This window comes from Vanessa tameamea, chromosome 9, assembly GCF_037043105.1.
Source record: "Vanessa tameamea isolate UH-Manoa-2023 chromosome 9, ilVanTame1 primary haplotype, whole genome shotgun sequence".
Lineage (NCBI taxonomy): Eukaryota > Metazoa > Arthropoda > Insecta > Lepidoptera > Nymphalidae > Vanessa > Vanessa tameamea.
Genome location: NC_087317.1, coordinates 591,127 through 610,402, shown reverse-complemented (window position 1 = coordinate 610,402; position 19,276 = coordinate 591,127). Strand labels below are relative to the sequence as shown.

The following is a 19,276-nucleotide window of genomic DNA, read 5'->3' as shown; positions in this document are numbered from 1 at the left end:
TTAAATATCTTACCCCAAATTCATTAGCTCCTAACCTCGGCCTAGAATACAGCTCATTAAGAGCATGATTGTAATGGCACTTTTCTAGAAACGAGGCGTCGGATGCTCGCGGGAAGTTGCTTTCATCGTCTAATAAGTGTAAGATACCAACCGGTTTTTTGCTGAGCAGTTGAATAACTAAAATAAATAATTTAATTTATTCTACGCTTATTAAATATATAATATGCAGTGACCTATAGTCACGAATAATTAATACCTGGTGAGTTATCATTCCACGTGAGATTGGACCATTCCAATCTTTCTTTTTGGTATTCTTGCTGTTCCAGCTTAAATATGTGCTTATTAAAATAATGCTGCAGCGTTTCGTTAGCGAAGTTTATACAAAGTTGCTCGAATGAATTCTCTTCCAAGTCTTCGAAACCGAAGATATCGAGGAGAGATATTCGTTGAGCGTCGTGTAATCCAGCGCGATGGACTATCGAGTTTATTCGAAAGACAAGCCAACTAAATAATGACGAATATAGTGCTTTGGCGAAAGCATCTCTGGCATCTAATGCCTGATCAATGGGCAGAGGAGATCGCATTCGTTCCGCTCGGGCCGCTGTTACCCTTGTCGTGAGAGCTCTTGCAAGCTCTTCTGCAGGTACTTTAAGTAAATGTGCCGCCCAGCGCACTTCGGCACCTCCACCTAATTGGACACCTTCCTGCCCGTGCCTTAACTGTCTTCTATGGAAATAAACGTTGCCTAAATGGAGAACTGCAGCTAAAACTTTAATTATATCCTCTCTCTCAGAATCGCCTATTCCTAAAACTTGCATGGCTCCACACAAAGCAGACCAATCGGCACCAGCGCCAGCACCGCCAGAATCACCGCCCTGATTTAAATAGAAATAATGTTCAGCTGTCAATAATCCTCTCGACCGTCGCTGCTCCTCATCTAATCCCGCTAACAATTCGTAGAAAACGTGGTAGTTCCGTTCACCAGGTGACTGTGTAACGATACGAGATTTTTCTAGCAAATAATGTGCTACTCTAGCGCCGGCCAAAGCGCCATCTTTGAAATAAAGTTCTAATAATTTACCAAATCGACTAGAGTTATGATTTTTTGGCGTTCTCGCATTGCCAAAAGCTTCAAGCAAAGGCGCCGCTTCAAGAATCTGCTCAGAGACTGGAGCTCTACCGGGTGGTGCTGGAGCTACAGCTGCCAGGAATTGGACAGCTAATTTAGTAGATTCAGTTTTTCCAGCGCCCGATTCACCAGAAATTAGAATAGCTTGCGGGTGAGGTAGAGATGCACGCGCGGCTGCTGCGATTGCGAAAAGATGTGGTGGTAGATCTCCTAACGCTTCTGCTGCGTGGTACCTGTGATTAAAGTTATTTATAGTTCTTACCTTTATTCCAATGCTATTTATTTAAAAGGGAGACTATTATATTGTTTACCTTCTAGCTGTTTGCAATCCATACAACGAATCGACAGGCCTATAGGGATTAACGGCGACTAGTATGGACCCCGCATATGTATATATAAGGCCTTGCTCGTATCTAAGTTTAAGGTTCCAAAGAAGCGCAGCCTCATGCAGATCATGGAGGCGAGTCATGTCTTCAACCCCGGTGGGTCCGAGCTCCTCCCGTGGCCATACTGGATCGCCCTCTTCTTCGCCGTTCCCCATTTGCAGAGCAAAAGTTTGGGGCTGTGAAAAATATATTGATAAGTTAACAAAACAGTGTAATAAAAATAAGAAAGATAAATATCTTTGTATATCAATTCGTGGAATCTTACACAATGTTGTAAATGATATTCGAATAACAAAAATAATTACAAAAAAGTTATATTATCCATGTACAGTTTTATTTAACAGCATAATAGCAGTGTGTATCGTAATACCTACTGACTTAGTTGAAGAAATAACGAAACTTCAGCGGCACGAAACTGCAGCCAGATGGAAAATTATTACCGACAACATGCCTACATATGACATAACGTAATGACTGCCACGCCGCTACCGCACAATCGTATCAATCCATCAAGCTCGCTGCTAAAGCACAATTCGCTTTCGAGACTATTCTCATTTACCATTCCATTGCTCGCGATTTTTTTTTAAATTATTTTATTTGAGACGAAAAGAAAAAAAACATATGTACTACACGATCATAAAAATGTGTAAAATTATACACGTTTACACAGCGAAATAAGTCAGGCGAATCAACATGCAATGCTAAGTGGTTCATTATCTATACTGTTAAGCGACCCAAACGGTAACGAAACACCACAGTCTATTCCAATCGAAGAAGGAATAAAGATAAACAAACCTTAGATTTACGTATTCCATGGAACTTGCTTAAAGCTCAGTAAATTGTGCACTACGAATAGTTCTTGATTAATATATATTTATTTATAAAACAATATTAGTACACTTAACTACTTATATCATCTTTAATTTTACTTCCGAAATAATCCGATAACAGTTTCGTTGACGTTGAAAAAGTATTTTTTTCGTAAATCTAGAATGAATGTCATAGATTGTGCAAGCTCTCGCCCATTGATATCTCAAAATTCAATGTCACATGTTTAATTAAGGTTTTGTCCTCTTGTGGTTGAAATAAACTATTCGTTCTGAAACAACACTCATGTCAGTCATATAAAGCTGATAACATTTATGTGTTGTTAAATGGCATAAATAAACAATCGCCTTGCGTAAAAATCTCCAAAAAAATAAGTGATTAATTTTATTTATGGATAAAAAATGTCAATTTAAGAATCTGTAGAACTTTGTCCATGAAGTAAGTAGTGGAAGAAAGAAAGATCAGTTTATTTAGAAAAATAAACAAGAGGGAAAAAAAGAGATTTAATAGGCAATGATAGTAATCGTGTCCTAAATAGGTGTGTGTTTAATGACATTATTCCATGTGACAGCTGTTGGGTAGTTTTACATAATACCCTTGAGAACCAGCTTTTTAAACAGTTATAAGTACCGTTACGTTAATAGTTTTAATTGTCAGAGTGAATGACATTATGTTTTGTATATATCTATACTAATATTACAAAGCTGAAGAGTTTGTTTGTTTGGTTGAACGCGTTAATCTCAGGAACTACTGATACTATTTGGTAAAATATTTCAGTGTTAATTAGCCCTTTACCGAGGAAGGCTATATACCACGCTACGACCAATAGGAGCAAAATCATGTCATCATAGACAGAATCTGTAAGATTACGACGACGACGATGACGAGCAGCTAGTTTTTAATATAAAAAAGCAATAATAGTCTAGTAACTACGTTAAACTTCGTGATAATGTTGATACGTTTTGATAATATAGGATGTCTCTTTAATCAAAGGCATCTTCTAAATCTATTGTACAAGGATAGAACTATACACATAATCTATTAATACCTAATTTATTATTTGGGAAATGTTTTATTAACTGTAGATTTTATTGTAGTTATAAACACCTTGCCATAGGAAAAGTTTTGCGATCGGATAGAACTTACAAACTTTGTCTTTTTTTTAATATTACAAAATCTGTCCCTGTAAACGTCCGACCTTGAGCTGCCTAAAGATGGCTGTTATAGAATAAAACCAGGTTTTTGTACAACATTACATATTAAAAAAAAACTTCTATACGTAACTTTATTTTTATTATGTATTAATAAACATAGCAAATCATTTTAGTAATGGACGCGCAGTATGGAAATGAAATAGTTTAAACTTTTAAAATGATTATCACCTATGTATTTAACTGTAATGTTTTAATATATTAGACAAAATTATTAAAATAAGAGTTAAGAATTTTGTGATAACCTTAAAATTCTCGTAAACTCTCGTAATCACACGTCGTGTAAACGATTCATGTTTTATTTTACTTTCTTTAAAGACATTTTTTTATCGCCTTGTAACTTTCACTTGTATCAATCAAATTAAAAAAAAAAGATTACTCGATAAAATCTAATTTAAAGCTATGTAATTACAATAATAACATACATACATTAGAAACGAGAACGTTCATGCACAGATCCTTCAATAACGGCACTGATTTTTGTCTGCGTGTTTTCGTTGCGTATTTCATACTTGTTTTTTTCTTCAGAATGGGTACTAATACTTCCGTACTCTTCTTCTGCCTTCGAATTTCACAAGGCAAGTCATATGCATACGGAAGAGGTTCGAACACCCAGGACTGGGGAGAGTTGCTCGTTGTTGGAGCAAAGCGAACACGCATCTACTTGATACCGATATACAATTACTTGATTTGATTCGCTTTCAATTAAATTAGATAAAACATTTCTATCGCTTTAATTTTCTCTGGTTTCGTGGTTATCAACGCTGTCAGTTTTTTCCCGTAATAGCGTTATGATTTGTGTCAATTTCTTTTGGTCATTATTAAACCATTATACACGATATTTCTCTTGGACGCTTAATTGTATTAATTATTATTAATTGCATTTCACCTATCACATGGATTGACTAACTGGGTTATAATGGAATTATTTCGAAGTAGCAAAAATCGTTTTACACGAAATGTTGATCCACTGGTCACTGTATTCCGCGGCTCGCGGCCAACTGATTCACCCGCTCGCTAGATGAGATGCCTAACAACTGTTATAGTACTCAGGATAACGGCACCAACTATCCTGTCCCGGGGTCTTAAGTGTTACGCAAAGTTATATCTAATAAAAATAACTAACCCATTAAAAAAACTGGACAGAGAATTTTTATGAGCAATTCAGTAAGTAGTGTACGTGACCAGTCAATGAATTTTCTATTACTTTTTCATTTGGAAAGAAACATTATTTAAAAAGAAAGTTTGATATTGCTAATGTGGTTTATTAACATGTACAATGTTGCGCGAAATCGCCATTAGAACATCATAAGCATGAGGAATTTGAAAAAAGTGGAGACAAGTTATCAGGCGCGTAGAGTATGTCGGAGTTAACTCTCTATCGACATTCCTACGCACGGCCTTGCGTTACGCGCCCGAATGCTTGCGCTTAAGACGCACACACACAGTTTAAACGGTATCAATTTTGAGTATGTGTGCTAAACTTAAGTGTCGAAATTATATCCATACACGATTATATTATCACATACCAAGGTTAGGATGGACGTTGAAGTGTATGTATGTTTGAAGTGTGTAAGTGTTTATTTTTTTGTTTAAAAATAAGACGCAATCTTAAATATCAATAAACACAAGCAATTAAATAATTAGGTATACATAAGCAAGCAAAAAGAGGCTGAGAAGCTAGATTTTTGCAAATTGTATTAATTAGAGCATTATCTCATTTACGATCTTTAAACAAAATGATTTTAGATAAAAAATTGTATAGGAGAAAAAATATGTTTTTTTTATCTTATGTTTAAAGTGACTAGTAAGTCACCTATAAATGTATAAGGTATTTATAAAAATAATATTTTGTAGGAATTATCTAACATTAAATCGAAAGAGTTTTAAATACTTTTTTAAGCATTCGCTAGTCAAGTCAAAAAACAGGAGTTTCTTAAGAAATATTACAATAACTAGCTTGGCTGGTTGTTCTTTGAGACAATATTTAAATATTTCTCGTGAAATCTTAAATAGTACAAAACAAGTATTATTACGATTCGATTTTCAATGCAATGTTTCGTATATTTTTTTAAATACAGGAAATAAAAGTAAAAAGATATAGCTTTAGCCCTTTCAGAATGTCAAAAGTGTATTTATTGTTTTTTTTATAATACACATTTTAAAATGTTTGTTTAAACTATCGTTCAATATATTTAAGACATCCTAATACGTAGAGTGGCTGCTTATTCAGGAGGGCAGGGACGTTTTTTTAAATATAATCTTTTTTGGCTATTATATAGACTTTTGTTCATTTAAACAACATACGTATTAAATGAAATCGTGTTAAGTTCATCTAAATCACATATCAAAACAAAAAAAAAAAAACATTTTGTTATTTTTATAGGTCATAGGTTATGCTAAGCTAAATTATTCTGATTCATAATATGTCTATCTTATATTTTTATGCGTCTTTCAATACAAGTTTTTCAATATATGTTGTAAAGCTGGGTAATTTTAAATGTAATAATTTTTGGGACATTATTAAAACGCTTGAAAAACACGACTGGTGGCCAATTCGTCTTGTTCTTCTAGTCGATGTGTTAAAGTCGAAGGCTATTCGTCATCTGTTGCATTGTTATAGCCACAGAGCATACGCCTGTAGCTGTTCAACAGAGCTTCAACAATATCGTTTCGGAACGAAAGCAAGTATTTTGCGATGGTTATTGACAAAATTAACAAAATTTGCATTATTATAACATAGAATAAATTTCAGATGATGTCACCTTATTTCGGTTTTTTGACGAAAAATTCACCATTTTTCTGTGACAAAATAAGTGTTACGTTTGAATAGGTTTCGAAGCGATGTAGTTAATAAAGGTCGTATTTTAGAGGGGGTTTTATTTGTAAGGTCCAAAATAAAACCATTTCTGCGATTGGATCATGCAATCTTCGATTTTGATTATTCGTTTGTAACTCTATCATGTCTTAACTACCGAAGGGTCATCAAGTGTACAGAAAATTACTCGTAATATAGAACAAACACCTCGCAGACGATGCCGCGGACAGGAACTAGTTTCATAATATATATTTGTTGAAATTGAATACGAACTGTACATTATATGTAAACACGTGTATATAACAGATTATATAATATAGTGTAAGGTTCTAAAACATACAACCTAGACCACGAAATCAATCATAAAAAAGTACGCAGATAAAAAATTAAAGTATGTACTGGGCTTAACATGATAATGATCCTTATTGAGTTACAAGTCACGTACCTACTGAGGTTTAAATCATTCGTTTTCTTTTACTTAAAGAAGATGTTAACACATTCATGAATACATATTACATCAGCTGCACATATACTTATGTTTATATATGATCACCTCAATGCTTTCGACTGATAATTATTTATCGTCCATACTCTATAGTATTTCGTCACGACTTGAGACTCAACGCGGTATATTGTGAAAGATTCAACAAGATCTGATTTTCACTGAATTATTACGCTTGTAATACTATTCTGTCATCCGTAAGCAAAATCGTAAGAAAAAGAACAGAATCTTAACACAATCCCTTCGATCAGTACTGACAGTCAATAAGGCAATGCAGGATGTTTTTGTAGGAGAAAAAATATTAATCATGTTACGAAATCGGAACAATAGATTATACTTATAGTAATATTTACGTAGAATAAAAAAATATAAGTTATACAGCAAAAAAACACTCCATGGGCATTACCAGCATATCTTTCTACAACTAGAAAAATAAACGATAAAATAATTATGATTCTCTTTCTTTCTCTTCTTTTTTAATGTTGCTGAACTGCTATATTATAAAAATCTTCCCATTTTTCTTACCTGTCCATTGACCACGGCGCTGACCAGCAGCACGCGTGCTGCGCGGTGGACTTCGATCAGGTCGCCGGGCAGAGGTGCGGGGGCGCCGGCTGGTTGGAACCACACCGAAGCGCCCTCCGACCACTCCACGAGCCCCCCGGAGCCCGCCATGCTGAACAGATTAAAAAAAAAAACAAGTTAGTAAGAGTTAAGTTAAAGGTTAACGGAAATTAATTTATATTTATTGCATTTGGTCACGAAACATGCACAGTCGTTTAACATTTATCGTAATCGTTTTTGACGTTGTGATTGAGCAATCCTCCGCGAATATCTGTATTTTAATATAGTCTGTACCCAGTAAGTCACAAGTCTTTCGTATTTTTATACAAATGAGTATCTGTGACCTAATTAGGATTCAAATTAAGTGTTGTAAAACCGGTATTGTAGCGATCTTTAAATGTCTTGCATTAATGTTGTCGACAGCATCACGGTTGAACCTGACCCGACCTCTTACACATTTTTTAAATATTTGACATCCGGAATTAATGTGTTTATGAAAGATTTGATTTTAGTCTATGTCATTTTCTGGATATTTGATCAGACAACACTAACGAATTTTAAATTACTACAAGTATTTACATTTTTTTTTAAATGCCATGGTAATTTTTTGTACTACGAGTATTTCAAACGGGATATTTACCATGTTATTTATTTTTATCGGGTGGAGCTCGATATTTCGACATTATCTACGAATGTCTTGTTCATGAGACTCGTGGTAAACATCCCGTATTAAATACTTGAAGTATAGACAAAATTAATTTACTTGATATGCTATATCTTGCTTATATTAAGATATTACTACATACATGTTAGCATGTCAATTTATATTCGTTTAATTGTATTACGTCATCGGAAGAGCCTAGCGCCTCAGGCACAGGCTCGGCAGAGTTTAGACATGTACTCATAGAATAAGTACGTACAAATTGTAATATTATTCATAAGTAAGTAATAAGTTATTCAATAAAGAATGATAAAAAATGTTTTTTCATCAATAAACAAAGTGATTCAACAGGGTTTGTGTGTATAATACATGCATTAAATTGGAAAAATGTAAATAATTTTGAATTTCCTAGCCGGAAAACATGAGTTTTTCTTATTATGTTTGTTCTTCGATCTAAAGGTTGCATATATACCCTTATTGTACTCGTCTGAAGCCGGGGCGGATAGTATATACCAAAACCTTCTCCGAAACGAGCTGCATCTTATGGTAAAATGGTAGGTAGGGTTTTATGTATATTGGGCAAGTAGTAGTTTTCAGTTAGGTAATAAAAAAATTAAGTATTACGATTAAATGAGTTTTCGAATCGAATTCGGAACTTATTTTAAATATTTTTAAACGTGCTGTAATATCGAATTAGTACAAGCGTGTCCTGTAATGATATGTATAGAGTTTTGTATTATAAATAAATGTTAAGTAATGACAATTTAACTTCATTATTTAAACCAATATTTTTAAAAATAACACAATGGTAACATAGTTCTAGTACTTTCGTAGGTACAATATATTGAAAGATTGTAAGTTTCAAATAATTTTGATTATTAATAAAATATACTCCATGTTGTTGTATTGAGAAATTGAGATCTATCTATATTCATTAAATTAAATACTTGTAACAATTATTTTTATTAGAGCACTTTCTAATGTATTACTCATTTTATTAAATGGTTTCTAATTTCGTTACTGTAGAATGCACACAGGAATAAAATTATTGAGTTTCTTGGCAGTTTTCTCGTTAGAGCGAACATTCCGAACCGGCGATAACGCTGGACTATTCAAAAGTACTAGAAGCTACTTTAAAATATTTCGATTTTATTAGTCGTAATTGTAGGCGTTTAAAACAAAATACAATTGTTTAAAATTTAGAAATCAGGTAGGTAATTGGAAACATGTCATTGTGTTATAACATTTATCAGCATGTTTATAATCGATTTATTTATAAATTCGAATTGAAAAAAATATTGTGCACTGAGTCTATATTGTAAATAGACATATTTTTATAATATGATCATTATTTTTTTACAATCGGTGAGTTTTTCGAAAGACTAAATAATTAATCTCTAGTCTAAATTATATCTATAGTACTTGTATTATGTCTACTCGTTAGGAAATAGTTTATACAATTACACAAGAAGTGAGTATAAATCCACAGCATGCCACCACTTGTTGCAACTGGCGAATTCTTGTGATAACAGGTTATGGTCTATGGCTATGGTCTGCTAGAAGATAATTTTGTAACCAAAGTTTTGCGGACGGGCAAATAAGCTATCGGTTGGTGTGATTTTAACTATTTCTTCACCAAATGGGAATGAGATGTTGTGGCCCTGTAGTTACACTGGCTCACTCATTCTTCAAACCGGCATAGAACAGTGTTAAGTATTACTGCTTGGCTACCTACCCGCAGGCTTGCACAAAGCGCTGATAACAAATAATTAATGCAAACTATTTTTATTCCTTGGAGTAAAAAAAAATGTATAGTAATTAAAAAAATCTCAAATATTACAATAAAATTTATATACCCACAACTTTTTAACAACAGTATTTTGATTTTGTTTTTTAAAACGATATGAATATATTAAACGATATGACTTATATTAAACTGGCTTCATTCGAGAATGGCTCTGGTAGAAGGGATTTATGAAGTAAGAGGCTTAACAAAACAATACTGGTTTTGGTTTTACTTTTAAATAATGATGTCATAGTTTATTTGCAAATAAATAATAAACTATTTTTGAATGCCCGGAAAACCTTCTGCAATTGTAAAGTTGCAATTAACCATTATTATTTTATGTTTAACTTTTATATATTCAATTTATAAAGAAAAAACAACACAAGCACTGTGTACAAATAACAAATTATTTTATTTTTATTATAAATTTAATATTTCTTATATATAAATAATTAAAAATTAATATAACATAAAGCTACCTAATTCTCAAATAACAATTTTCTCTTTTTATAAATAAATCGGATTAGCCAACGCTGTGGGAGGCAATCCGCAGCCGCATGGCGGATTCATTGAACAGGGGGACGGAGAAAAGCAAATAGGCGGCGGTGGGGGCGGCTGCAGGCAGAAGGGTTCCAGGGGAGGCGGTTGAATGCACAGCGGCGGAGGTGGAGGTGGTTGGACGCAAATAGGGGGCAGCGGTGGAGGTTGAACGTTGATGGGACACGGAGGAGGTGGCTGCACGTATATCGGCTCGGAGCAAGGTGGCTGGATCGTTATAGGGCACGGGGGAGGCGGTTGGATATACATCGGTGGCGGCGGTGGCGGCTGGATCATCATTGGAGGTAGAGGGGGCGGCTGTACGGGCATAGGCGGCAGCGGGGGTGGTTGGATCATTAGAGGGGGCATCGGGGGTGGTTGAACTAAAATCGGCGGCAGCTCAATCATAATTGGCGGAGGCATCGGAAGTTCAATCATTATTGGCGGAGGAATTGGAGGATTGACGTATAAAGCTGGTGGTGTCGGTGGCGTGACGCACATAGGTGGTAGCGGTGGCGGGCTTACACATAACGGAGGTGAGGGAGGTGGTGTTACCGTCATAGGGGGTAATGGTGGTGGAGTAATACAAAACGGTGGCAGAGGAGGAGGAGATACCGTTATTGGTGGGGGTAGAGGTACTTCTATAAGTAGGGGAGGTAAAGGAGGTGGGGTAACGCATATTGGTGGAGGCGTTGGGAGAGATACATATATGGGAGCTGCTGGTGGCCCGGCGAGGGCTACTGGTTGGGATGGACAGCCGCAGGCCTGTTGGAAGTACAGTGGCGATGGTGCTGGCGATGCGTACGGAGATACATAATACTGGCCCTGAACTGCCTGTAAATTAGAACTTCGATTTAAAAAAAATGTTGTTCAACACTTCACGTAGTAGTATTCGATATAGCCTTGTATTTAAATACCACTTTAAAAATATTTATGATGCCGGACAAAGTAATTAATTATTTAACCCAATTCCAAAGTGTTTAATACATCCCGGTTATCTTATGAATTTAATTGCAATAGCTTTTCCTGTTTTCGAACTCGTTATATAATAAATATAAGACGCAATTAAGCCTATTCATACAAACGTATCTTTTTTGAATTCTGTAGTTATTAATATATTAAAATTTCATTCTATTGTAAAATAAAACAGGCTTACAGTTTCAGAAGAATAATTTGAAGAACATCTATCTTAAAACCAAAAATTGTATTATAAAATAGACAGTCGGGCAGTCGGAAGGAATTCCTCATTAATATGATAATCAGTTCAAAAGTTACATATTTGATAGTAATTACTCTGTACCGCTTGTAGGTCCACTACAGTAAACGCGCCTCTCCACGCTAAATCAACGTGCATTAGTTTGAGTAACGCTGGTGTTTACAAGATGTCTTAGTGTGGTTGAGAGAACTAAAATATGAATAAAAACACAGCTCTATATTATCTTTAAATAAACAACCTGTGCCGTATTATTTAGGCATAAAGGTAATACCACCCGTTTCGTAATAGCGTACATTGGATGTACCGATAGCATCGAGTATTTAAACAAGTATAATGTCGGGAAATGAGCCCATCAACATAAGAAGAAATATTGGACGGCGGATGGTCTGTAAAAACTTACTTGCGGTGCTAGAAACGGACTACGCCATGCCCAAATAAATGCGACAAAGAACCGAATGGTTATATTCAAAGACAGTCTAGCACGGATCGAACACAGAGTAATTGCCATCAAGCAGCCGCAACACGAGCCGGCGATACCGGAACTCATACTACATTTGAATGTCGTATTCTTAAAAGTACTTACACAAATGAGTGATAGGGCAGCTAGAATAACTCTTCTAGTTGTCACCTCCATCGGTGACTAAATAAATTTGCCCTTTTACCTCGAATGCACTCGTTATATACCGATACATTACTCCAACGATATTTACGATTAACAAATCACATTGTCGGAATTTATCATCGGTTTAAGGTTGCACTCCGTGTACCGTTTACGAAATTGCAAATAAGCAGACGTAGATAAATCACGTATTGTTGTAAAGAAATCCCTACACGTAATACGTAATAACTCCGATGTTATAATAATGTATGTCATCATTTATTTTGATACTATCACAGGTAACATGATAATAGTTTTATGTTTTTTTTTCTTCATTCGTTTAATTTTGTTTCAATCGTCACATTACCTAGTCAGCATCGAGCAAATTTTTTTTTTTTCGAAGGTTTGAATTAATTCGAAACTTAATGAGAATGTAATTCGGATACATTACAATAATTTGGTATCATCGAAGTAATCTGATATAGCCAGGAGATGAATAGAGTAAGTAACCTGTTTGGGTTAATTGGATTTATTTTGAGTATGAATGTATGTGATACTAGCTGAACCTGCGGCTTTACCCGCGCGAAATTTATAAAACACAGATTTCTAACCCTCGTTTTACTCCTTAGGGGTAGAGTCATAGGATCTTGGCGGATGTCTACACCCTATAAGGGACCTAACCGCCAAATTTCAAATGTATAGATGTTATAGTTTCTGAGATTTCGTGTTTAATCAGTGAGTAGTATTTTGCATTTATATATATAGATTCAACTTACAAAAGGTAGTCTTCTTACAATTGAAGATGTTGTATAAATGATGTATACAAACTCTACGTAACATAATGACTGCACAAATGATGACCACGCGGAATGGTGGCGAGATCGCCAATGCAATGGTTGCGTTTTCCTTTTAAATTACAAATCCGCTTCTATTGCTAAGTGCAACCTAATGTGACGAGTACGAATAAATTACCACAAATATTCTCAGTAGCACACTTACGAATACACCGAATTTAAATAATGTTTGAATAAATGTAAAAAATTAAATCAAATTATTCAACTTTTTAATATGATACGGATTCGTTATGCGAACACGAATACTACGTATAATGTATGTTAATATATTCAAACAATTATATCATGCACTTAGAGATATGTGTCACAAGTGAAATGTGCTTAGTTGCTTAGTCGTCACAATATGGTGGCAATCTGCAAAATCATTGAGCTCGGAATATCTATTTACTATATAAGGTTATACTACAACGATGAAGAGTTTGTATATTTGCACGTGATATGCTTAGGAATTGCAAATTATTGTCATTGTAGATAGCCTATTTATTGAGGCGCGTTATACTTTAAGAGCGGTAGACCCTTTAAGAGCTGCCAATTATGCGTTATGCTATATATATAATTATGTAATTGATGTGTTCCGCTTTTCTTAACTTGAAGAAGGTAACTTCGAGGCTGATACGGTAGAGACATTATACAAAAAAGATTTTAATAAGTTTAATATTTATACGACTTAAACATAATATCCCATTTGACCTCCTTACGACAGGTTCAGATGAAAAACTTGAATCAACAAGCGTTCAAAGATGACGATCTTTTATTGAACTTTAAGCGTGTTTAAATACCGTTCAAATTACTTCCTATTTAGGAGTTGAACGTCTCAGATTAACAGGCAATCTTCGTTTAATTTTTATTTAAATTGGCGTTTTATTTTATAAACTTAATCAAAGTTATTTAAAACCGTGATTTTATTTTTATTTAAACATCTATTTAAATAAGCGGAGGATGATATAAGTGATAGTGATTTAAAGTGAAGTGCAGAAATTCCTCGTCACACCCTTCTAAATATAACACTCTGGGGACCACGAAATATGGATATCACCGGATAATTGTAGGCACTGTTATAAATCCAGCGAGTTTATAAATCGACAGTTAAAATTCGTTAGTAGATATATAACATTTTTTGTTAAGGTTACTTAATGGATCGGAGTCGTTTCGTGATATTATATGAAATTGACAAGAAGTGTCAACGGAACATATATAATAAGATACCGGAAAATATAATCAATTTACCATTTAATAAGTTAATCTTATTATTAATTAAAAAAGTACTTTTTGGAAAAAAACGTCTGGATTTGGGCTCGGGTTCCATTACAGGACTAATTATTGTAAAATTATTGGAAAAACAGCATTGTAAATCTGTTTATTTGAAAAGAGCAACTATGCGAGTTTCTTGCCGTTTCTTCCCAATGGAGGTTGCTTTTCTAAACGGTGTTAGTGTTTAAATATTCACGATTCAAAAACGCTTTGTTTTGAAGTTTCCTTGAATAAAATTGATTTGATTTGATTCGGAACAGTTGTAAAAATATCAATCCAATAACTTGTTACTAACTTATATTAGAAAATCAGATCGATTACAATAAGTTTAAAATAATAATGTAAAAAATACCTATTATTATTATATGATTGTAAAATTTATTGACCTTCAAATTAATATATCACTATAAAATGATTCCATGCCTAAATCAAAAACGACCCAAAAAGAGTTCATTGAATCCGGTAAACAATCGTGAGGAGACGCTTCCGTCCGGACAAGTGGAACTGGCGTACTTTTGATGAATACCAATAACTATTATACTGTGAATAAAATACATACAAGTCGAACAAAGGTTCATTAGAATTGCATGTCTTTTTGTTTAGACGGGTTATAATTGCATTCGTATGCGGCATAGCTGCCTCGAGAAAGGCTTTCTAAACGCACGTACGTAGCGTTTAAAATAACGTGTCGGTCAACAACCAACAGTTTCTCACCTGAGCAAATTATAAGGCTTAGTTTGCTAAAAATAGTAGTTCAAAATATTGGATACATAAAAACCCATTTACTTTCTGTTCTTCATACAAGTGTTGATGGGCACTCCTTTGATTTTCAGTACTATTCGAATAATTTGCACAATGTGTCTTTTTCTCTCGAATCTCAAAATAATTTTGACAGAATGAGATAATTCTCTCTTTTTACAATGTGTATTCGAAAGGTGCTTATCGTTAAGTAGGTATAAGAAGATTAGTGCCAACATATTTACGACCGTTAAAGTGTTATAGGGTTTTACGGTAACGAATTTCTCAGTGTCCGAGATTTAGAAAACTAATAGCAAATTTGCATTTTTGACTGCTACTGTGAAGTGTATAAAATAAGAACATTTTTTTAAGGCTTTATTTTTATTTATTTAATCTTTATTGTACACAATAAACACAAAATACAAAATCTTAAAATTAAAATTGTATAAATTTAACGTGTTGTACAATGGGCGGCCTTATGGCTAATTAGCCATCTCTTCCAGACATCCCAAACGAAGAGAGATTCATTGAACTTAAACTGGGGAGGTGGTGCAACCAATAAACTTACATACAAATGTTACACAGTAATACTTATACTTAATACAAATATAAAAAATGATAAATATTACTATTATATACTAAAAATACCTATATATATATAATGTGCTAGAGAAAAACAGATGTGTAAAATACATGGAAATTAAGTGAAGTCGTCTAAATTATTATTTAGAATTTTTAATAGATTTTTTAAATATATTGATCGATTCTGATCTTTTTATATTTTTTAAGTGCATTCCATAACTTTATGGCTTTCACAGTGAAGGAGTTTTTGAAAAATTTTGTTTTATGTAAAGGCATTTTAAGCATAAGGTTCCGCGACGGTCTTAATAAGGAAGAGCCTCCTAGAAATTCAAACTGTACCTTTAAATAGGAAGCAGAGTTAGATTTGAATAGAGTACTGTACAGAAGAGAAAGAATATGCAGGTTCCGGCGAAGACGTATAGGCAGCCACTTCAGCCTTGAACGATATTCAGAGACATGGTCATACTTTCGCAGGCAAAATATGAACCGAATAGCAATATTTTGAAGTCGCTCAAGCTTGTCAAGTTGGTCCTCAGTCAGATCAGGATAACTGGCATCTGCATAATCTAGAAGGGATAAGAGGAGAGAGTTTGCTAGCATAATTTTGGTGGGAATTGGAAGAACAGATTGGAGACGTCGTAATTAACTTAGTGTAGCAAATAATATCCTACTGACCTCTTTAATTTGTACTGACCACGATAATGACTGATCTAAATAGACACCAAGGTCTTTGACGGTGGAACAGTATGGTATTCTGTAGCCGTTGTATTCTACTGATGGTAAGTTCAATAGATTGACCTTCGTGATCATGCCAGGGCTACCGATTATAATAGCCTGAAATTTGTTAGGGTTAATGTTAAGTCCGTATCGTTTACTTCATTCAGAGATTGAGACAAGATCATCATTAATGTCATTAATAGCAGCAGGAATATCTTTAAGCGATGCATGACGCATAGATCTGGATATCGTCTGCATACATATGATAGTGAGAAGAAATGCAAGAGGAGATGGAGAGAATCACATTAAGGCGTATACGATGTTGCCGGCCCTTGAGGTAACTCTGAAACCAACCAAGGCTTCCAATTTTATGCGCGCGAAATCGAAACGGTTAGCGAGCCAGTCTATTGTAATATATATTTTTATTATGTACATAAAATTATATAATAACGAAAAGCTATGAACAAAAAAAGATACTTAAGCTACGAACCGTCTTTATTTATTGTGTAATTTATTTTCTTGCTGCACGATGGTCAGATTCTAATATAAAATGACCCTTCATTACAGAGGTATAATAAACGAGGAAAGATGACACTTTGGCCCTAATATCTCTTCCTAGGAAGGGCAGTAGAGAGCTATCTGACTGCACGCCTCGATGATTTATTTGCTGCATCGTAGCAAACAGAGAATGTTTGCTATTTATGTTAATTTTAATCCGATTTCTTTGTTACGACGGTATTTATAACAATAAATTGAAAATATGTTTAAATATTCACGTAATACGTACATAATTTGGATGATTAAATTAGTTCCACATTTGGTGTTAGGAAAAGTAATTTATTAATAAAAAAAAAAATTGTCACACTTGACGTAAGTGAATATCAAAATTGTGAAAATTAATTTAAGAAGTCGCTTGCCTACGTCTATTTTTTACATTTTTAACACTGAACAACTTTATTTATAAAACTCAGTATATATTAAACAAGTATTTTCTATTTTTTTGACTGGCGATCGTAAATCATCTTCGTTCATAAAAATAGTACTGTCGAAAGCATAGACAAAAAAATAATTATAAATATACAGTAATAGCAGAAGCATTTTTTTTTTATTCTAGTCCGTATCAAATATATCATGGAGTATTTATCAAATGTAGAGGAATGTATTCACTGAACCAAATACCAAAGGGGTTCACGTATGTAGGAGGCTGATATACATAGTCAATTCCAACCATAAAAAACAAAAGCCAAATAAATGACATTTGACATCGAATTGACGATTGATATCATTGATCTAGCTTGAATAATCTATGATAATCTAGATTAGCAAAAAATAGCGTTTTGAATGTTGACGAAGCAGTTAACGGAAATAAATATAAAGTCTTGTATTATACATAAATATATATTTAATCATAATAAATAATAATTGAAAATATAAATGAAATGTTAGTAATGCACAATAGATATAGTTCAGCTAACTATAAGTAAATCGCATGGAATACGTAAATTTTTATGTATTCCATAAAAATAAATAAATAAAAAATATTAAGATTTAAAAAGTAGTAGTCGTACGTTGTTCTATGTTGGTGACTCTATTGACATTTGCTACTAGAAATAATAGTTGCAGTAATTTTCTTTTTTCTTTGAATAAATTAAGAATATCTTACAAAAGAAGTAAGAACATTATTTTGCATATCCCGGAACGGAAATTACGTTCCTGTACGAGTATGAGAGAACATTAAAAAGTATTTATTATCTCACATATAGTTTTATATAATATATAAAGTACATATATATAGTATTGTGCAATTTAAGTAAAAGAAAGATGTCGGTCAAAATAAAAATATCAGACCGAGACTTGTAGGAAATATTGACGCAACGTTTGGTCACCCGTCGATAAACAAGTATTTTATGATTCAGCAGCAAATTATTGAAAGCAAAATTTTATACGAATTACGCGAGAAAGGCGAGTTGTTTTGTTTGTACCGCAAAATAAGACGCGCCTTCACACCAATTATCGTGTACGTTTATAATTCATTAATAAAAAACTAAGATGTATCAATTATCGATACGATTTCGACTTTCATATTTAGTGAGCCTAACGTGTGAATGACACAAATCGTAGCACTTTGGTTCGCTCTCGCGTACATAGTTTATTGGGATCTAACGTTATTGTACTGTCACTTGGTGGTCAAAACGAAAGTAATTTCAGTCAATCGTACAACAAAATAAATCTTTCTCATCAATCACGTTACATTATTATTTATTATTCATAAACAATTAATATATGTACATTCTGTATGAAAATCAACGAATAGTCCAAACTTTTTTATCGTCTACATAATCTCGTACAGTATAAGGTGTTATTTATTAATAGTTTTTTTACACGAAATTTAAATTTATTTGTTTGTAAATGGAAAATTATCCGGTGAATTTTATTAAATACTTACATAGATACAGTCGTTGTAATTATATATTTTTTTATTAATTAAAAGTAGATATTGACTTTCAGAGTGGATAAAATTAATAAAATTTCGTGCTTGTCGTGCGACCGTTAGAGAGACATACTGAATATTTTTCAACTTTATTTGAACTCTTTAATTGAAGTCACAAGCTAAGATTACGTTAATTGATTAACAGGATGAGTTAAAAGACTGCATGTAATAGCGAATTGTAATTAAAAATGTTTAAGATTGTGGGCGTATATAATATGGTTGCATAAGAGAGTCTTCAGTGTGGGATCGAGGGCAAAGAGTTCGAATCCGTGTCAGCGGAACAATGCAGACTGTACGATAGGCAACAATACATCTAAGTCACTAATTACCTTCAAGCTATTATCGTCTTTCATTTAAAAGTAATAAGATCGACTTGTGTTTGCATAGATTGTGCTCTTTGACTTGAC

At 33.7% G+C, this 19,276-nt stretch overlaps 3 protein-coding genes across 3 annotated transcripts in view; all 3 read right to left on the bottom strand.

Moving 5' to 3' along the window:
* Window positions 1-19,276, bottom strand: part of Myo10a (Myosin 10A) — an 81,417-nt gene that overhangs the window by 41,674 nt on the left and 20,467 nt on the right. The window contains exons 2-5 of the mRNA XM_026643173.2: window positions 7,400-7,550; window positions 1,441-1,691; window positions 257-1,362; window positions 14-177 (exon numbers count right to left, since the gene is read on the bottom strand). Coding sequence (XP_026498958.1) covers window positions 14-177; window positions 257-1,362; window positions 1,441-1,691; window positions 7,400-7,549 — 1,671 coding nt within the window. The 5' untranslated portion in view covers window position 7,550. The remainder of the gene's footprint in view (window positions 1-13; window positions 178-256; window positions 1,363-1,440; window positions 1,692-7,399; window positions 7,551-19,276) is intronic.
* Window positions 547-19,276, bottom strand: part of LOC113402879 (probable aconitate hydratase, mitochondrial) — a 184,582-nt gene continuing 165,852 nt past the window's right edge. Inside the window, exon 14 of the mRNA XM_064215861.1 lies at window positions 547-592. Within this exon, the coding sequence (XP_064071931.1) occupies window positions 562-592 (31 nt within the window). The 3' untranslated portion in view covers window positions 547-561. The remainder of the gene's footprint in view (window positions 593-19,276) is intronic.
* Window positions 10,272-12,333, bottom strand: LOC135193434 (uncharacterized). The gene is made up of 2 exons (XM_064215864.1): window positions 12,222-12,333; window positions 10,272-11,256 (listed from the first exon to the last, which is right to left on the bottom strand). The coding sequence occupies exons 1-2, from the start codon at window positions 12,270-12,272 to the stop codon at window positions 10,393-10,395; spliced, it is 915 nt and encodes a 304-aa protein (XP_064071934.1). The 5' UTR covers window positions 12,273-12,333; the 3' UTR covers window positions 10,272-10,392.

Excerpts from the sequence above, each read along its gene's own strand:
- LOC135193434 (XM_064215864.1), bottom strand. The coding sequence starts at position 12,272 with ATGGAGGTGACAACTAGAAGAGTTATTCTAGCTGCCCTATCACTCATT. Across the intron at positions 11,257-12,221 it reads CTGCCCTATCACTCATTTGT|GCAGTTCAGGGCCAGTATTA; the intron begins GTAAGTACTTTT and ends TCTAATTTACAG.